The 17,798-nt window shown below is 37.0% G+C and overlaps 1 protein-coding gene across 1 annotated transcript; it reads left to right on the top strand.

Moving 5' to 3' along the window:
- Positions 1 to 1,130: 1,130 nt before the first annotated feature.
- Positions 1,131 to 3,161, top strand: LOC132200346 (telomere zinc finger-associated protein-like). The gene is made up of 3 exons (XM_059625749.1): positions 1,131 to 1,326; positions 1,392 to 1,513; positions 1,575 to 3,161. Exons 1-3 carry the CDS (start codon positions 1,151 to 1,153, stop codon positions 2,831 to 2,833), a joined length of 1,557 nt encoding a protein of 518 aa, XP_059481732.1. The 5' UTR covers positions 1,131 to 1,150; the 3' UTR covers positions 2,834 to 3,161.
- Positions 3,162 to 17,798: the final 14,637 nt, after the last annotated feature.

Below are 17,798 nucleotides of genomic sequence, written 5' to 3' on the forward strand. Positions count from 1 at the left end.
GAATCAATTATCTAAAGTAACTTAGCACGCGCACAAAGAACTTGCGAGAGACAATAATCAGAAAAGGTGCATGGATAATTAATCGGCGTGCAAAGTTGGCTCGCGCGTTCGGCGCCCGTTTTCCGTTCAAAGCGCGCCAGACAATGCCCGCGCTATGCAAATTTGCACAAAGCAGGTAAGGTTCGTTCGAACACGCGACTCTCAAGACAATGGCCCTAAGTTCGTTAAGTCAGAAGTTGCAGCGGCAATTGCTCTCTCGCTGCCGGCCATCTATATATATTATTCGGCCTCTCGGCTGAAAATCTGCCAAAAATAACCTCCCCTGCTTTTCCGCACCAACCTTGTTTATTTAATTAAGGGGCCACGCGCGCCATCAGGAGTTTGCTAATTACTTTGCTTGTTTGCTTTTCACACCTGCAGGCGTCAGATTGGATATCAACACGGTAAGGAGATCCGAATCGCTGAAGGCCCCGGCGGACTTTCAACTTGATACTCTTGAAAGTTGCACCTGTAATAATTAATAATGAAACCATTGATAAAATTTTTGTTAATATTATTTTTCAAATATATGACCAAGGAACTTTGCTTGCGTCAGAGGAGGCCAAGCAGAATATTATAAAAATACTTCGATGGAAGCTGAAAATATTAGTAAATTCATATTTTCACTAGGAAATTATTTACAATTTTCATCAGATTTTCATTTCTCAAATATTTAAAAAAAAACGCAACCTCCGTAGTTTTACTAAACTTTTTATTGTTGTTGTGTGTTGTTGTTAGGTGCTCATTAACACTTGTGGCTTTGATGGGTGCCATACCATAAGAATTGTGTATGTTGTGGAGAATTGGTAGTAAAAATTTTGTTACTAAAAATTTTTAAATTAAAAAATTTGGAACGATATCTTTATAGAGTTCATGCAGTGCAGAATAAATTTGTTAATTTTGAAATGAGAGCAAGCGTGGCCCCCACGAAGGAGCGTAAAACCTATTTTACTCGCTATAGCCCCCACGTGCTTGGGGAGTTTTACCCTTTCGCGCCATTTACGTCAAAAAGAAGCTCCGCCCTCTATACAGGTGGGCCAGGGTGGAGGGAGGAATGAAATGAAGATCGTCAGCTGTATTTATGTTTTGAGTTGAACAGGTTGAACTTGAAATGTTTGCGCAGTTGTGCCGTCTTTGCGAGCGGCCAGCGGCCGAAGGCGGCTATCGAGGGGCCGAAATAGATTTCGAGGCGCTGGCCGAGTGGTGTTTGAATTATTTGGGCACAACTTTGGCCCAAGAGGTCAAGGACGACGACCTTTTCTGCCACTTCTGCGTGTGGGACGCTAGGTATACTTTTTTATTATTATTCTGCGCATAAAATAATAAAAATACTCATCTCATTATTATTGAAGATTTCTAATCGCGATGGAGGCAAAGGAATCGAATGCTGACACTGAATTGAATTATCTTTGCTGGTGGCCTGTGGAAAGTACAGAAAGTTCTCTTCATGGACCATTATTCAAAGGCTACGAAGGTATTTTTTTTTCCTTTGAAAGTGACAAATAAAATTTTTAAATTAAAATTTATCAATTCAGGTGGAAAATTGAAGCAGTGCTGGGTTACCTTGAATAAAGTGAAACTAAAATTATCCGAATCAAAACAGTCGGAACAGGCGGAGAATTTGATTGATGAGGTAGGTGAAGAAAATTTGGAAGAAAAGTGTAGATATTGTGAAGAATTCTTCCCTCAAGATCAGCCTCGACTGTTAACTACACATGTAAACTTAAAACACAGAAATATTGCAATCAGGTGCAATTTTGATAGGTTTTGCACAAAATATTTTGATACAAAGGCTGAGCGGGATGTTCACGTCAAAACTTATCACAAAAAGCCACCAGTGCCCAAGAAACGCGACTGCATCTTTTGCCCAATTGGTGGCTTGACGAAAGGAGAATTGTCTGCACACGTAAAACTAGAGCACATTGAAGTTGCTATTCCGTGCAAAAGCAAATTGTGCAGTGAATATTTTAGAAATCGCACAGAATTAATTAATCACGTTGAATTGTACCATCCAAGGTTAGAGATGATTAAACATCACAAGTGCTCATTTTGTGATTTCAAAACAACTGTGAAAGTTCACCTTGCCAACCACGAGGCTGTACAGCACAAGAAAATACAGTTGACCAAGTGTCAAATATGTTCGACTAATTTTATTAGCAAATTGAAGTATTTAAGTCACTTTAAGACGCAACACCGACTCAGTGTTTGCCAATTTTGTGGTTCTAAGATGCGTTCTGGCAACCATTTACTCGAACATGCATGTAGAAGATGCAATGCCAAATTTGAATGTTTCGGTTTGCTGGAAAAGCACGGAAGTGTTTGTGAAATGAAACTATTCAAATGTGACCTGTGCCCGAAAGTTTGTAAAGAGAAATGGGCCATCAAGGCGCACATTGTTAGCCATTTAAATAAGCAAGTAAAGGAATTGAAAGTCAAGCCGACGGAGCATCAATGTAAAATTTGCAATCGTTATTATTCAGGGGCTTATCAGTTGTGGCAACACGTCCAGAGGAGTCATCCAGCTTTAAGATGCACTTTTAGTTGTGCGCACTGTGAAAAGGAATTTTTGACCAAGGTGAGCTTGAAAAGTCATCTGGCACTTTTTCATAAACTGATTGCAAGGAGACACAGATGTCGTAAATGTTCGATGAAATTTTTTACTCGCTCTGATAAAAATCAGCACATTGAATTGAAGCACAATTGGGAAGATGTTGAATGCACTCATTGCAAAAAGGTGATTAGAAAGAAAAACTTGCGAGCGCATTTGGCATATGCTCACAATCTGATTGAATGAAAATAGTTGAAAATGGTAATTGTTGAAGAAAATAGTGGTCTAAATAATTCCAAAATGTAAAATGCTCCCTATAAATAAACAAAATATAATATCATAAATTTATATATATGTGAACACAATAATTTCTTCAATACTACTTTTTTGTGCATTACAAATTTAATTTTCTCTGTCAAAGGGTAGACTGCAGTTTAAAACAACAAGAGCAAATATATTCAACAGTTTATACAGCAAAACTACAATTAATTTCATTAATATAAAATATAATAAATACGAAAATACTGTGTGTGTGTGTTTGAGAAGTTTAAGAAATCAATAAAGAAACTAAATATTGTTGCCTCTATGTTGATATAGATATTAACTTTTTAATATTTGATTTTAAATTTTTTTATAATATTAGTTTTATTTAATATTAAGAAAAAGCATTTTTAATTTATTTGTTAAATGAATTGGGTTAAAAAATATAAATACTGAAAAGTAAATATTAACATTTTAAATTATATTTGTGTCCTCATCATTCATGAGATTAATTGAACTTATTGCTAAAATAAACTTGGTACTCTTTTTATCTTGCATTGCCAATGATTATATTCTATAATGCGTAAATTGAATTTTCCATCCTCCACAAATAAACCTTTTCCGTTGTGGCGCTTGAAGTGCTAAGCTGAAGTTTAGGACGTTTCTCGACCCCTTTCATCATCCTATACGACAGGTAGATTTCAAAGTTTTGAAACGTTCCTCCCACATGCATACGTGCTTTGTGCAAACAAAAGGCGCATCAGTTTCTTCCACCCGCTTCACAACAACACACGCTTAATTCGCAATCCGTTCATTCGTTCAGCTCTGAAACCGCAGCCGCTCTCTCGGGGGAGTGAATAAGCGGCAGAGGCGCAGATGCTTCCGTCACAAAATTTGACGTTTTTCAAACGGAGCCTTTGTATGCATAAATACCCAGCAACAAAACCGACTGGAAATGAAGCAAAGACGCTGGCTGGCCTGGGACTAAACAACTAGGCCAGGGCCTATCGGACGCACACACGACTGACCAGAGCGAAAACTTAATTCAGATAGAATAGAGGGTGTGTAAGCGGATTATTTACATGTGGACGGACGGCTCGCTTTTGGCCCGAATTAAGAGTTTAAGGTTAGGAGCTGCTAATCTGCAGTTTGCGGTCGACGCTCCGCAGACCTTATAAATAACTCAGCGCGCCGGCCACAATCGCCGCCTTACCTGACCTTATACTTGCTGCTGGAAGAAAACTATAGCGCGTGCCTCTAATCCGCCAACTTTCGATGAGTTTTCTTGCGAGTAATAAGTCTAAAAGGAACATCAAGCACTTGCGAGAAATAAGTGAAATGTTCTAACTTGATGAAGGTCATAGAACTTGAAAGGGTTTCTTTGACTTCAAAGTTAGAGTTAACTGAATTTACAAATCAAAGTGCTACCTAAACTTTGTGCATTTAATTTTATAATATATCAAACAAAATTTTTTTTCAGCAAATAATTTAAAATCGATGATTTCTTAAAATTCTCTACTGTTATTGAGAAAATGACAGAAGAATAACAAAAGATAATTAAAAAGGTACTGGATTTAAAAACAATTAAGTTTTTTTAATAAGGAAAACACACAAATACATCTACATGTATCAGGTAACTCTTTAAACAGCAAATCAGTTTATTTTAAAATAAATTTTGTATCATTCTCACGGATTTGTAGTTGTCTAGTTTTAGCTCATTTTGTATTTTTGCTAAATTTAAAAAAAATAAATATTTAAAAAACTTTACCGACTTCAATTTTAACGTTTTAATTTTAACAAATATTTTTTCAATATCTTGTCTTTTTTTTATTACTTTCATTTTTAAAAGAGACAACTTTAAGAGATTTTTGCTATAAAAATTAAACTTCAAACTTCTTGGCACCACAAACTAATACTGGGAAAAGCCCAAACGGCAAATCCGATCAAAAAATCTTGGGCGCTGCTCTAACACCACCACCGTACGAAATCACACACCACAAACTTCAGCAGCTTGTCCGTCGGCCGAAAGGATCACTGTAAAAAGTTTCGTGCATGGGAATGAAGCAAAGTTTGTGGCAGCGGCGCGTTTTCCCTTTTCTCCCGGCACTCGCAAAAGTTGAGTGACAATAAGTTTTAGGGACGAGCGGCCGCTCTGAGAGCAGGCAACCCTTTTCTGCGGCGATCACGGCAGATAAACAAGAGCAAAAAGCAGCACCGGTCTGGCTTTCTTACTTATTGTCGGCACCACACACATGCAAAAGAGAAAGAGAGAGATGGCCGTCGGTTGTGTGTGTGGCGAAGATGACCAGGGATTGCGACCCTTTTAGAGCTGGCGACGTTTAAAAGGACCATCCGACGCCTTCTCGCTTGACTGGCCCTTTTTCCTGCACGAATTTCATCTGCCAGTCAGTCAATTCAGCAAACGAGATTTTACCTCCACACGGCCTGAATCCAGAGCCAAATTCTATAAAAATCTTTTCCGCTCTCAACTCGGAGTTTATTCAATTTCGCTGCGAAACAATATTTTCATCTCTTTTGCGAATAAACTCCAATAAAAGAGGAATTCTTTCTTTTCCAATTTTACCATTTATATATATTTTTTACTCCAGATATTATTTTCTGCTCTTCCCCCTCGTGCATATAAAAAGTTATTATTGGCGATATTCAGAAGAAATTTTTAAGCTCCGCCAGCCGGTGGAGAGAGAAGGGAAATAATTTCGCCTTTGCAAAGTTGACTGGGCGCGTTAATAAGCTACAGGATGTTCGCACGCCGGCGGAGAGCGCCCTTTTAGCGTTAACTAAGTTAAATTACGGCGCCAATATGAAAGGGCGCCTCATCTCCTCTCGCAATTTCTCTTTTTCTTTATTTCTTTTTCGATCCTCTCCGCGTCTTTTTCGTGATGATTGGCGAAAAAGAATCCGGGGGCGGAATGCGAAAGCGTCGAGTGCAGGCGATTATTGCTCGTTCCGCCGAATTGCAGGCACAACGCGCGCGCTTTATTGTGACAATAACTCGGCAAACACGCGGCCGTTTCTATGCTTTTAACAAGCCGGCCGACGCAGCGGGCTGAAGTGTGGCGCGGAATGATTATTGCTGGGTCGTTAGACCATTGCGGCAATTCGCGAATGAGCTCCGTCCGACAGCAGAGGCGCGAAAGAGCTTAGAAAATATTTAAAGTTACATTCATGCGTTTCAATTTGAAAGTATTTAATATTATAATCCATTTTATGCTTAAATTATAAAAATAAATTGGCATTATTTCTCACCTGTGATTAATTATTAAGTATACTTTCAAGAGATTCTGTAGATTTTTCAATTTACAAGATGCAGTAATAATAGCGTCAATACCACAGTCAGAAATTATTACCCCTTTGCAAATTTTGAAAAGTAAATATATTTAGTCTATTTTAGAATTCACATTTCCCCATTATTTTTATAATCAATTTTTTTTAAATAGAATCCTTATTTTCAACAGGAACAACATCTTGAATGAAAAATTCAGTCATTATGCGAGCGCCCCTTTATGCGTCAGAATCCCTCCCTCAAAGAAGCCAATTTAATAAAAATATATTGTATTATTTTTATCCATGTTTATATTATTTTATTTTATTATCGATTGTATGAATTAATTTATTTTATTGGAAAATTATACACAAACGCTTTTTTGGGGCCCTTTTGTTGTTAACATTATTGGAAAACCTAAATTAGCTTCCGGCGAGTTATCTTTGTCCAAAATAATTGTCCTCGAGATCGTCTCCCGTGTTTCCGATAACAAATTGGCGCGCACCCCTAAGTGGGTGCTGCTGAGCAGACAAGATTTTCTCCAGTGGTGTGCAATAACTCTGGTGGTGCCGCCGACACACTCGTCGCTAATCCCGGCCGTAATCCCGGTCTCTGCTCTCTCCGTTGTTTATTCTGCCGATGAGCGGTAATGGAGACACTGCACGGAGACAAGTCGCCCTTGCATCCGCAGCAAGATTTACCTCGGATAACAAGTTGCACCACCTCGGTGTCGAAGACGACGATGCAGCTGCCGCGACCCAAGCGTACTTTGCAAATATAAATGCTGATTAAGATGTTGCTCCCTGTCGTCGTCCCGATTATTTGCCCTTAAGCCCCTTAAGTGACTCTGCGCGCGCGTTGTTTGACGGGGGGGATGTTTGGCTAAGCAGGTGGCTCTCCACAAGCACGAAATTGGATTCTAATTTACCCGGGCAGGCAAACCGCTCTCAATTATTCATTCCATCCCAGACCGCGCGACAAGAAAGCGAGCGAGTGCCTGTTGAAATGTGAGACTCTAAGAGCCAAAGACAAATTACTAAATGCGTGCTTCATTAAATAATTAGCATCACTCTTCCTTCAAAGTTCGATTAACTTTTTGGTCCTTTCTTCAAAATTAATTTTTTTTTTAATTATTATTAAAATTAAGCCAAAGATAATATCTAATGAATTCAATTTTTGGTAAAAATGAAATTATTTTCCCGAAACATTAGAGTACTTGAAATCTAATATAAGAAAAAGCAATTGAAAACTTATGTGAAGTTGTTCAGCTTTTTCATTTCATAATCACTAAATATTTTTACAACCCCATTTTTTTCCATTTTACAAATTAATGAGCTTTTTTGAGCTTTTTGTTTGTTTAAACTCCTAAAAAGGATGTAAACTTTTTGTTTATATTAGGTTTCCTGGCATTTCCTACTCTTTGCGAATAAACTTTCTAAATTTTCGGTAGCAAAAAGCGGTTTAGAATTTGTGCAAAGCCCATTAATTTACCCCACTCTGCGCCGCTTTTGATTTATTTCCAGCCGCATTTCGGCACTGCATGCGCTTGCTCGCGTGTGTGTTTGTTTAATGTGGTTTAATTGACGCCGTGCGTTGTCGCGCGGCGGGAGTAAAGTTGAACTAATAAGCCGATTAAACCCCCGCAACACATAAACGTGAGTACACAAGAAAGAGAATTTTGCTAGTGCCGCTCCTGGCCAAATTAATAGCACAGAGGGTGCAGCCCGGGGACTTAAATTTTGCAATTACCGCGTGTTGCTCTCGATTGCTTGACAAAGCGAGTCGTAAACAGCACACGGCGCGACTTTGTTTTGCAAATAACAAGCACGCGCCTATGTATACATGCACCTTTGACTTTAATACCTGCTTTGTAAATGCCACTGATGGCGTGCGGCGACATCATACAGAAAGATCCATTTTGAAAACCACAGAGCGACAGGGATGGGGGCACAATGAGCACAAAGAAGTAAATAGGAATCGCTGGAGCTCTTCTTTCCTTGGTGTATGGTGTTGTGTTGACAAAGCAGAAGGATTTTTATCATCGGAGGAAATGAAAAATAAAATATTGGTTATAAAAAAGTGGCATGTAAGGAGATTGAGGAAACTTTGTTTCGATTATAGTGACGCAGCAAACACATCTATATTTCGTAAATATATTAGGAAATAAATCTTTATGAAAAGAAATGGGCCAAATAAATTAAAAAAAAAGTTTAAAAAATTGAGCTGAACATGGATAATGTTTGGTAACGATTTAAATGAGTGTTTTTTTTTTAATTCATTGAAAAATTTGAAAATTATTTTTCAAAATTCACCACCAGAGCTATTTGCATTTTACTGCTGAACTGCACATTGTGCATCTTTTGGAGTCTTTTCAATATTTTTATCAACAAAAATATCAATTTTTTAAGACCCTTAAAATAATATTGCTACATACTTTGAAGAAAATATTAGGAATCCAATGAGATGCTTTGTATCAGAATGGTCGCGTTTGATAAGCAAAGAACTACTGCCTCTTCATAAAAAATATTAATGCTAATTAATAAACATATTATCAATACGCATGGTATCAAATTCATTGTTCCTATGAGGGTCAGCAATTATTAGTGGAAGACGTTTAGCTGAGGTCACTTTAGGGGAATCGTGCCCATCACAACTGGAAGCACAACTCTAAAAGCGCGATAAATGCCCTTTGGAGAAAATTCTGCCTATAATTTAAAGCAAAAATGTTAATTAAAATTTGTATATTATAACTAAAATCGTAAAGGCCGCCTTACCTTAAAATAGTATGAGATTGCGATGATACCATAGTCGTTTAACGTAGATACTGGCATATTCATGGGAATACTCAATCCGTTCTCAAAAGTGCACGACTCCCCAGATTCAATGGAGCCAAGATAAGTCGTGTCAACTGCTCAAATGTTCACCTGATATGAGGTGCTCATTTTAGGTGCTCATATGTTCACCTGATATGAGGTGCTCATTTTAGGTGCTCATATGTTCACCTGATATGAGGTGCTCATTTTAGGTGCTCATATGTTCACCTGATATGAGGTGCTCATTTTAGGTGCTCATATGTTCACCTGATATGAGGTGCTCATTTTAGGTGCTCATATGTTCACCTGATATGAGGTGCTCATTTAAGGTGCTCATATGTTCACCTGATATGAGGTGCTCATTTTAGGTGCTCATATGTTCACCTGATATGAGGTGCTCATTTTAGGTGCTCATATGTTCACCTGATATGAGGTGCTCATTTAAGGTGCTCATATGTTCACCTGATATGAGGTGCTCATTTTAGGTGCTCATATGTTCACCTGATATGAGGTGCTCATTTTAGGTGCTCATATGTTCACCTGATATGAGGTGCTCATTTTAGGTGCTCATATGTTCACCTGATATGAGGTGCTCATTTAAGGTGCTCATATGTTCACCTGATATGAGGTGCTCATTTTAGGTGCTCATATGTTCACCTGATATGAGGTGCTCATTTTAGGTGCTCATATGTTCACCTGATATGAGGTGCTCATTTAAGGTGCTCATATGTTCACCTGATATGAGGTGCTCATTTTAGGTGCTCATATGTTCACCTGATATGAGGTGCTCATTTTAGATGCTCATATGTGCACCTGAAATGAGGTGCTCATTTTAGGTGCTCATATGTGCACCTGATATGAGGTGCTCATTTTAGGTGCTCATATGTTCACCTGATATGAGGTGCTCATTTTAGGTGCTCATATGTTCACCTGATATGAGGTGCTCATTTTAGGTGCTCATATGTTCACCTGATATGAGGTGCTCATTTAAGGTGCTCATATGTTCACCTGATATGAGGTGCTCATTTTAGGTGCTCATATGTTCACCTGATATGAGGTGCTCATTTTAGGTGCTCATATGTTCACCTGATATGAGGTGCTCATTTAAGGTGCTCATATGTTCACCTGATATGAGGTGCTCATTTTAGGTGCTCACATGTGCACCTGATATGAGGTGCTCATTTTAGGTGCTCATATGTTCACCTGATATGAGGTGCTCATTTTAGGTGCTCATATGTTCACCTGATATGAGGTGCTCATTTTAGGTGCTCATATGTTCACCTGATATGAGGTGCTCATTTTAGGTGCTCATATGTTCACCTGATATGAGGTGCTCATTTTAGGTGCTCATATGTTCACCTGATATGAGGTGCTCATTTTAGGTGCTCATATGTGCACCTGATATGAGGTGCTCATTTTAGGTGCTCATATGTGCACCTGATATGAGGTGCTCATTTTAGGTGCTCATATGTGAACCTGATATGAGGTGCTCATTTTAGGTGCTCATATGTGAACCTGATATGAGGTGCTCATTTTAGGTGCTCATATGTTCACCTGATATGAGGTGCTCATTTTAGGTGCTCATATGTTCACCTGATATGAGGTGCTCATTTTAGGTGCTCATATGTTCACCTGATATGAGGTGCTCATTTTAGGTGCTCATATGTGCACCTGATATGAGGTGCTCATTTTAGGTGCTCATATGAGCAGCTCAATTTAGGTGCTCATATGAGCACCTCAAATGAGTCGTTTTGTAGTGAATTTGTAGTCAACTTGGAGTCGTTTGTAGTCGTTTTGTAGTGAATTTGTAGTCAACTTGGAGTTTTTTTCGACTCTCATACGACTCCCAAAATGCGCTAAAACACGCAAAGCTCGTTCTCCCTTCATATTTATATACCACCTCGCTTAAACATCCCAACAATTTTACCATCAATAAGCCGTCAACTATTTCAACTGTTGAACCACCTGACCTTGCTATCAATTTTGAAACAAAAAGGTCAGCCGCTAGTAATAAAAAATTAAATTCAGTCAAAAATTTTCTTGACATTGGCTGAGCTGAGTGTTCATTGCAGATGCACTTTTGACAGCCGGCAGCCGTAGCCAGCCACTGGTTCCTGGTTCAATACTTGATTTGATAGCAATAAGAAAAAGATATAGTTGCCCAAATTAACTTTGACGAAAATATTTGGGAAACACTTAAGATGAAAGAAAAGCAAATTCTTTTTTCTTCTACTTTTCACGTTCACTAATTTTTTTCCTTTTTATTTGTTAAGTGTAATTAAAAAAAATTGGCGAATTTAATTTATCTACAAATAAAAAAATAAGCTTGAGAATTTTAATTTTTAAGCGTTGAGAAATTTGAAATTTTATGTGCACAAAATTAGAAAAGAAAAAAATCCTTGCATAATTTCGCTTTGATGAAGAGGTCTTTAGAAATTTCTGAGCAAAATAAATAAGCAATTTTAAATTAAGTTCGATACAGAATTTTGTGTTACCTTTGGATTTCAATTTTGCCCTCATTTTCATGATCCTCACAAAATTTTGATTTGAAAAAGTTTTTTATTCATTGCAATTGGCCAAAATTTAAAAAGTTTGCGAGCATGTTGACGACCTTTTATTTACCAGCTCATTTGATTTTAGCGCGGGTTAAATATTTATCCCGTATAGAGGGGGCCAAGAAAAGATATCCCCCAATGACTTGGCGAGAAAAAATTGAAGGAGGGATAAAAAATATTTAACCTGGGACAGTGGTCTAAATTTTATCCCTTTGGATATATCCCGGGATATCTTTTATCCCGGGAGAGCTAAGTCTATTGAATCTCCCCCATTATCATTTCAAGCAATGATAAGCAAAGCTGAAGAACCATCGAACCATTTCAAAATAATATTTCTGCTTCATAGTTTCAAATTTATGGCCAACTATCAAATTAAACAAGCAGTCGGAAAAAAAGTGGAATCGCTGCGTGTACGTGCGTGCTAGTTTTTTTCAGGCCGAGGGAGAGAGATGAGCAAAAATGATATATGAAGCAGATATGGAGGGTAACAAAAAAAGCTCGCGCGGCGGGAAATTAGGTTGCCTGCGCTATAAAACAGCATTAGCTGCATTATTCTTCTTATCGGCTGCTCTCTGCTCTTGAGCTCGTCAGCGGATAAATAGATTTATACACAGCAGCTCTAGCTCTGTTCTCGAGAAGAAAAGACGACGTACGCGCCAGATTGGAATTTGTGAACCGTGACCTATTCTGCCGGCGCTCTCAGATTTGATTTATTCGCCCGCAACCTGCTCATTGATCTTGTTGAAATATATTGGATGTGACCCATTTGTTTCATCTCTTCACGGTCGAATCGTTCTTCTTCACCGGGCTTGGCACATTTGCTCCCAATATTATTTTAATTCTATAAGTTTTTTGCATTACAGAAAATTTTAATAATAAAAAAATTGATAAAAGTAATATAATAAACTATTAAATTAATTTATGCTCTTTTTCGCTGTTAAAATTTTGATAATTTTAATGCAAAAAAATTTTTCTTCAAATAAATGAATTAAAGTATTTTTATTAGACTTCATTTATTATTTGAACTAATTTCATTTAGTTTTGATTTTAATCTTTTCTTTTGCCAATTTTTAAAGGTTGTGAAGGAGCAGTGACGACCAATATCACTTATTGTTAGTTATGATTCAAAAATTTATTAATTCTCGCTTCAACTCTCTTGAAACTATCCAAGATGAATTATTCTAAGGATTAATAATAACAATAAAATATCAAATAAAAAGAAGACTGTTTACGGGCTCCTGGCTACTAGTGACCTGAGTCTTTCAATTATTGATGGATTTGGTGAGAAGTGGGTGAGAAGTTAATAAGTGGGATTTCTAATTATAAGAATAAAATTGTCATGTCTCTTCCATTTCCCTTCATTCTGGTAATTTAATTTAAATGGTAAATAGAAACAAAAAAATCAGTGTGAACATAAATAAATTATAAATTAGGGGTTTGTTTCAAACATTAAAAGATTAAATCGGGTTGTACGATGAATAAGAAATTTCAGAATATAGTTAAATGAGTGTATTTTTGAAGTTTTTGTCCAAGTTGTAATTTAATTTTGGTCCTATTTAGTAATAAAGAAGATAGTTTTGGCATTATTGCTGCTCTCTCAAATGTTACTAAAGCTCCAATTACTTCAACGAAACTTCAACCTTTACAAGACCTCTTCAATATAAATATTTTAAGTTTGGCTCTCACATTCAACGGATTTCATCTTCCACCGATTCAGCAAAACTTTCGAAGGATCTTTCGCGCCTGCTAAAATAAATGGGCCAATTTGCAGCCTTTGCCCGTCGAATTTCTCGTCGTCCCGCACAAAGAAACCTTCTTTGATAGGACGCGTACGTCGATCTCTACCCGGCAATTAGGCAACTTTTAATTTGATTGCTGCACATAATCACGAGGAAAGTTGACTGAGCGCGCGCGGGTGGTATGAATTTTTGCTGTTCACTTATAAAAGCGTTGGCCCGAGGCTGTGTGCATCTCAATTTTCCCAAGAGTGTTCCATCTCTTGCGTCACTTTGTCTCTCATCCGACCGACGACGAGTTTGCTTGCTTGCATTCTCGCCGCCGCTCAATTATTATACGCGGGGCAAATTGGCGCGGCGGCTCTTCTCTTTTCATTGCACGCCGCCCTCAAACGACCGAGGAAAATGAAAAACACGGCCCTTCTTTTGTAACGCGCGCGACGGCCGGTGCAAGAAGACTGCGCAAAAGTAGCGTGTCCGCCGTTTGCTGCTCGCTTTGAATGGACGCCCGTTTAAATATTCAGCACCCAATTCAGACCGACGAACAAAAAGCCGACGAGCAGTCCTCGCAATTTCAAACGAGACTTGATTGGAAGAGGCGCAGCCCGCGGGCGAGAATTTTCCGCTGTTTGTTTTGAAACGTTTTTTATACGGGGCATTTATTTACTCTTATTATTCTGCCTCCATATTATTTACTTTCTTATTTACTTTTTTACGTATTATTATTTGCTATTAGCAAACTTGTCATGCGGATATTACAAATCACTCGAAAGGTGCTTCTCCTTTGACCCGCCATATAGTTGACGCTGTTTTTACACTTGCTATTGGTCATGTTGATAATGATTCAGCAGTGGAGACGAGCGCGAGAGAGGATATTACGGCTGTCACGCCTGCTAAGGCAGGTCATGTTAGTTAAATACAAGTTTGTTTACTGAAGATTTTAGTTCAAGAAATGCAGATTGTTGGTGACATACATAATTATGAAACAAGAGCAGTTGGAGATTTTTATGTTTCCAAAAGCAATAGTAAATTTGGAGACGATCAACATTTTAAAACGGCCTCCAATTATTAAATAAGATTCCATCAGATATTAATAGTGTATTGAGGGTAAAAAAAAATCGATCAAAAAGGCGTGTGTAAAAGTTATTTAACAAAAAGTCAAGATATGGTAATGTTGTGATTGAAAAGTGACAATTCATTAATTACTGTCGTCAACAGTGCAATGGAAAAAATTTATTATACAAAATTTTTTCAATACACATGTTCTAGTCCTGAATGAGCAAACATAATTACATTAAATTAAATAAAAAAAGGTCTGAGAAATATTGCTTTGATATTTTCAAAGACTTGTTCTTTTGCCCTCAAAAAATTTTGAACATACAAATTTGCAATACAATTTGCATTTAAATATTTGCTTGAATATTTTTTAATTTGAGACTGATGTTTGCAATGGACCAATTTATTGACTTAATTCATTTTTTTCCAAGTATCAAGAAGCCTCTAGATTTATTAATACATTTTAAAAGAATTTGTATTGTCCTCAATTTGATATTTGGTAGTGCTATCCTTATAAATTGTGATTTGTGTGCGCATCTTATATTTTTCCATCAAATTTATATTTTTTTATTTTATTTTATTATTTACTAAATTATTCCTCATAATTATACCACAAATACCTTGAATAAAATAAATATTTCATTTAGTTTTAAAATATTTAAAAGGATTTTTTTTATACCAAAACAATGAAAAGCAATTTATCGAGAATCTCAGATTACAAAGGTAGAATAGCATCAAGTGAGAGATAAACTCAATTTGAGCGCCTGAACTTTTCTCTTTTCGTGGCTTTTCCAACCCGCTTCCTTTCCTCTTCCGACGGCCGAACCAAAGTTTGCTCAGGGATAACTTTGCAGACGATATCTGCAATGCCTTGGCGCGCAGAGAGAAATTGCGTGTTCGGCAAACGCAATTCGCACGGCAATAAGAAGCAATAACTCGCAGGCGATCATGAATCATGTTGCCACGCGGTGCGACGTGAGAACGACGAGGAAGAAGACGAATGAATGAATTTTTATGAAGTACCTGGCGCGTCACTCAAGTCAGCACCTCAACGGCAACAAGTATTGAGATGGATCAGTTTGCACAAGTAAATACTTATTTCTCACGCAGTTCACCGTTAAATGACCTTTTATGCATAACAAGAAGTGAAAAATAAAAATAAATATAAAATTTTTTTAAACATTATTTTTATAAAATTAAATTTTCTTTTGATTTGGAAAATTAAATATTAAATAAAAATAATTTATAATATATAATTTTTTTAGCCATAAACAATTTTTTCAGTATTTTAAAGCTAACATTTTTGAATTTTTCTATTAAAAATTTAAATTGTTAATTTGTAAATTTCAAAATAATTTAGTAAATAACCTTGATCCTACTCAGTCAATGCTGAATTTAATAATAATTAATTATAATGGGCTACATTAGCATTTCGTCATATTCACCATGCTTTCAAAAAATCACACAATGTTAATAAAATCAATACCTTTTTTCACCATAAATACATAATTTTATAATAGTTAAGCTATATATTCAAATAAATAATTATTTGTCAGCCTTGCAAACCCTTTCATTAATCTAGCGTGACTTTTATTTTGAGATACGGAAATAATAAAAATTCAAAATCTCAAAAGCTGAAATGGTCTATTTTGGGTCTCTTCCGGCCAAGTTTCGACAAAGCTCATACAAAATTCATCGGGCTCCAGCACTTCTTCGAGTTGCCAAAAGAGGACGAATTTTATACCCTTTTACTTTTCTTTTCTTCGCTAACGGCAGCAGCTGCCGCGTCGGGAAACAGAAATATGTGCAAAAGTCAAGTGAGCAAATTCGCCGGATGATGATACCTATAGTACGGCGGGCGAGAGCAAAGAACTAACGGGCCCATATTTTCCACCAGCTTTATTGCCTCACGTGAATAAAACTCGGCCATTCTCTCTCTTTATATTCGCGAGGTATATTATCGTCAGCTATACATACACGCAGCTGCGCGAAAAACTCGCATGCTTTTTTTCATCGTGCACGTAGCGAGAGAGGTAAATACTCTTTGCTCCTTGATGTGCCGGCGCCGCTTTTCGGAGCGGCAAAACGCGGCCCCCGGACGCAACGCATGCTGAGCTGCTTTTTTCATTAAAAACTCACTCTTTTGCGTGTGCACACACACGGGCGCGCTCCGACACAGAGGGCACAAAAGCGCAAATAATATTCTGCTCTTTGTTGGCGTTCGGACATTAATATTTAATTAGCTGCCTTGCTTGTTTCAAACAATCCGCAGCTCTCACTGAAAGTGACCCCGACATTTCCATACGCCAGCCTCAAATTCGAAAGCTATAATGTGCCCTTTGGGCGGAAAAAAAAATAACAATTCATGCTTGTGATAATAAAAAAAGCTCTCTGTGAGGATTGATGAGTTTAAGTGGTCGGGAAAATTGATCACTTTTTTATAATCTCTGATGGTGAAGGTTGGAATTTCATTAAATGGCTAGTGATGAGTCTGTTTCAAACATTTAATCAAGGGGATGGGTTGTTTGTAATCGACCAAATCAAAGCTGGTGTATGATCAACGTGATAAAAAGTCGCTCTTTTGTGGGCAATTCCGTATTAAAAGAGTCGAGTTACAAACACAAAAATGTAGAATTTAAATTGATTTAAAATTCAATAGACGAAATAAAATATTTTAAAATAACAATTTATTTTAATTAAAACTTTAAAACTATCACATTTTAATTTTTCATAGAACTATAAATACAAAAGAAATTAAAAAAAAAATCATTATCATTTATTCTTCAAATTTAAAAACAAAAATGGCAATCTTCAGACAATTGAAAACAATCAGATTTGTGGTTTATATTAAAGTGGAAAAATTCATAATTTTAATTAATCAATTTTGAAATAATTTTAGAAACGCTTTGTAAACAAATAATAAAATTAAATTAATTTTGGAGTTATTCAAGCCATTAAAGCACTGGAACTATTTCGCTGCCGTTGTTACGGTGGAAACTGAAGTTGTCGTGCTTGTAGTTGTTGTGGTCGTTGAAGTTCGACCAAAGACGTTTGCAATCTGCTCAAAAACCGCTTGAACAATGTAGCCAAGTTCTGGCAGTCCGTGGCGCGCCTCCGCGTCTTCCTCTGCAAGACTTCTTGCCGCGACCACCTGCACTGCTATGCTCGCGAATTAACACATGACATTCTCAAACTTTGCAAATACTAACCCAAGAGCACGCCGACGACCATCATTACCAGGTGCATTTCGAAAGGAAAGTGTTTGAAAACATTAAAAAACTTCTCCATTGTGCAACTAATCTTATCAATTCCAAAAAGAAGCAATTAGAAAATTATCTTATTTCACTCGAAAACAATCCTTTTTTGTTTAGACCTATAATTTTCATGACATTTAAGTCAATTTTCTTTTCACTGTCCTGACAACATAATTATTGTGTTTCGTATATTTATACAAACTGATAACATTTTATATTACATGGTGCTGTTGTTTCAAAATTTCATCACTTC

This window comes from Neocloeon triangulifer, unplaced genomic scaffold (assembly GCF_031216515.1).
Source record: "Neocloeon triangulifer isolate White Clay Creek 2 clone unplaced genomic scaffold, ASM3121651v1 ptg000014l, whole genome shotgun sequence".
Classification (NCBI taxonomy): domain Eukaryota; kingdom Metazoa; phylum Arthropoda; class Insecta; order Ephemeroptera; family Baetidae; genus Neocloeon; species Neocloeon triangulifer.